General features: G+C 44.5%; 1 protein-coding gene across 7 annotated transcripts; it reads left to right on the top strand.

The window, feature by feature from the left end:
- The first annotated feature begins 213 nt into the window (after positions 1 to 213).
- LOC136497975 (uncharacterized) lies at positions 214 to 2,665 on the top strand. Of its 7 annotated transcripts, XR_010769487.1 has the most exons (6): positions 214 to 486; positions 595 to 830; positions 973 to 1,079; positions 1,224 to 1,434; positions 1,850 to 1,955; positions 2,128 to 2,665. XR_010769487.1 is itself a non-coding variant. In XM_066493887.1 (5 exons), exons 2-5 carry the CDS (start codon positions 670 to 672, stop codon positions 2,398 to 2,400), a joined length of 570 nt encoding a protein of 189 aa, XP_066349984.1. In that variant the 5' UTR covers positions 214 to 486; positions 595 to 669; the 3' UTR covers positions 2,401 to 2,665. The 7 variants fall into 7 exon arrangements, 2 of the variants coding, with proteins under 2 accessions (XP_066349984.1, XP_066349986.1); XR_010769488.1 differs by lacking the exon at positions 973 to 1,079; XR_010769486.1 differs by having other exon boundaries at positions 973 to 1,434.

Here is a 2,665-nt window from a genome sequence, read left to right as displayed (position 1 = left end):
TCGAGTAATAACCCTACGTTCAGTCGACGTTAGCCTTTGCGTTGGATTAATTGTAAAGTATTGTGTTGTACAATTCTCCGTCCCTAGAACCCTGCCCTCCTTTATATAGTCACGAGGTCAGAATTTTAGTCGGTTTACAATAAGAGTTTCTAGTATAATTACAGAATAATATTTCTACTAACATTAGAGAAAAAGAATTCTGGTTAGAATAGATTTCTCCTTCCCTTACGGTATCCTGTGGCTCCCGCACCGACGATGCCCCTGCCCGGACATGGTGCGGCGCCGGCAGCGGTATCCGGCGAAGCCGTCCTGTGCCCTGCGCCGATCCAGATTACGGCCGAGAAGATCCTCGGAAGGCCAGGGAACGCCGGGAACCCAAGATCCACCCGCCCAAGCAGAAGAGACTCGTCGCCGCCGCCGCCGCTACCGCCTGCGCAGCCGGATAGCGGTTGCATCTCCATGGTCGCCTCCTCTTCCTCCTCCACGGTAGAGATTTTTGCTCAAGCATTGAATGTTTAGATAATATCTTATGAGTATATCAATTGAGTATGCTTGACATATGTGATTTATGCGGTTAATTCATGTTCTACAAAGGAGCCCGAGGCTCGACTAGGGACGAAGGAGGCGGCAGTGGTGTGGGAAGCCGGACAAGCAAAGCGGCTCTAAGTCATGGACACGGCTCGCGCCCATGGGACAGCCGAACAGCCAGAAGGAGGCGGCGGCGATTCAGCCACCTCGCGCACGCAGCGTGCCTTCCCCGTCGGCAGCAACGACTTCGTGAACAACTGCTACCTGGTGCCCTTCTCCGTGGCCATTGTTTTTGACATTTTGTATGTTTTTGTTTTTCTCATCATTTATATAGCTTCAGCTATAATGTGTGTTTCTCCCAATTGCCATCTGTCAGAAAACTAACAATATCATACAAAATCTGACAATTTAAGGAAACTGATTGCGTATTCTCATTTTGTACAGATTTCTGCTTTGAATAAAGGCAAAGATGTGTATAAAAGTTTGGGCGACGAGAGCCAATATCACATTCAACCTACATTAATGTTTGCAAAAAAAGTTTTTAATCTGAGGTTCAGCATTTACTATTTGATTAAGAGGTTTGGGACCCTGCAAATTATTTTGGGGAGGGCTCCAACAAATCTCAGTTTCATCTGTTAATTAATTATATATAGAGGGATTCAGACTAATTAACTAGATGTGCTGCGCTCAACCAGGAGGGCCTCCTGGGCGTGCGGAGAGGGAGAGGCCTACTATTGCGATGGATGCGGCGACATGAGGTTAGCCTTTTTCTAGGTAGAACCAAGCCTATTATCTATGCTTGGAAACCTGGAAGGGAACATACGATGAAGGACTTGTTGCCAGCTTTAAAAGGGAGACGTGAACTCAGAACTCAGAATTGCAGGCTATACCCCCAATCTCATGAAGGTATTTTTCTTTTCATTCCTCCAGTACTTATATGCTGTCAATGATGTTTTTTTAATGAAACTGGCGACAAAATTGCATATTTAGGACACTATAGTTTCTTGAAGTAAATCTGTCTTGAATACCTGGAATCCTTGCTAAGACAAGATTATCAAGCCAAAACATAACCCACTTCTTGGAAAAATGACTAGCAAGCACCCCTACATGAATTTTTTTATTGCCAGAAGCTGGCAGCATGGACAAATACATGAACCAGATGAGCATGGCCATCAGCAATCTTCTTCATTATGCACTGTAATTGGTATTAGTTAGTTATTAGGTCAGTAAGTCATATAATTAGTTTCTGGCCCTTTTCCATCTTTGCGAAAGTGCTCCGTTTAATCCGTCCCTGATTCTTAATCTTAGTTCTTTTCTGTAGGTAATGAAGATCAAAGAGTAGAGCAGAAAGGGCTGGCTCTTAGATGTGTCATGGAATCTATGTGCATTGCAATGCGCAGCATTGGATTGAGTAGCCAGATGCAGAGGTGAGAAACCTTCTCAGAAAATCCTGTAATTCATCTTAATCATGCGAGCATTGCAATAAAGTGTGGATGACTCTGTTAAATTGTCTGCAAACCATGTAACATGTAACCGATTCAGATTCAGTTTAAAACTAAGTTTAGTGTCTGTTGTTTTACATCATCTGCCTCTTTGTAGGTAATCTGCCTAGGCCTGGTATTTTATTTAGGAACACTGTATGACATTAGAACTGCTGTTATTGTTGCTCAAGATGAGACGCGTGCCACCGCTGTCCAGCACTGTAATCCAAAGGTGTTTGGTTTGAAACGCCCACCTATTTTCAGTCATGCTGGCAGTAGAGGGGGCGACTGGGGAGGTGTGTCGAGAGTGCCGGTGGTGTCGTGTGATCGTGTAGTACAGGGAGGTGTCCGCCATCGAGAATCAGTCAACAGCGGAAGGCGCCTGCACTAAGGGGCTCCTCAACACCAACCCCATTCAGGTGCGTTGCTTGTGCTCGTAACCTGGTCGGCAGAATGCCATTGCTTTTTGTGCCAGCGAGCAATACAAGCCTATATTCTTACAGCCACTATAAATGTGAAATGTCAAATTTCTCTTGACATGGCCTTCGGATGTAGTAATAAGTTTTTGTTGAATCGAGTGTTTGTATTCTTTGCTCATGCTTTGTTTGGACGTTGCTATATACAATTGATGCTTATTTATCTCCATATAGCTCAAA

This window comes from Miscanthus floridulus, chromosome 12, assembly GCF_019320115.1.
Source record: "Miscanthus floridulus cultivar M001 chromosome 12, ASM1932011v1, whole genome shotgun sequence".
In the NCBI taxonomy this organism is placed as follows: Eukaryota; Viridiplantae; Streptophyta; class Magnoliopsida; order Poales; family Poaceae; genus Miscanthus; species Miscanthus floridulus.
This window is presented reverse-complemented; position numbering and strand designations above follow the sequence as displayed.

Coding starts and splice junctions, on each gene's coding strand:
- LOC136497975 (XM_066493887.1), top strand. CDS start 670: ATGGACACGGCTCGCGCCCATGGGACAGCCGAACAGCCAGAAGGAGGC. Junction 796..1,223: donor TCGTGAACAACTGCTACCTG/GTGCCCTTCTCC, acceptor GCGCTCAACCAG/GAGGGCCTCCTGGGCGTGCG. Junction 1,435..1,849: donor ATACCCCCAATCTCATGAAG/GTATTTTTCTTT, acceptor TCTTTTCTGTAG/GTAATGAAGATCAAAGAGTA.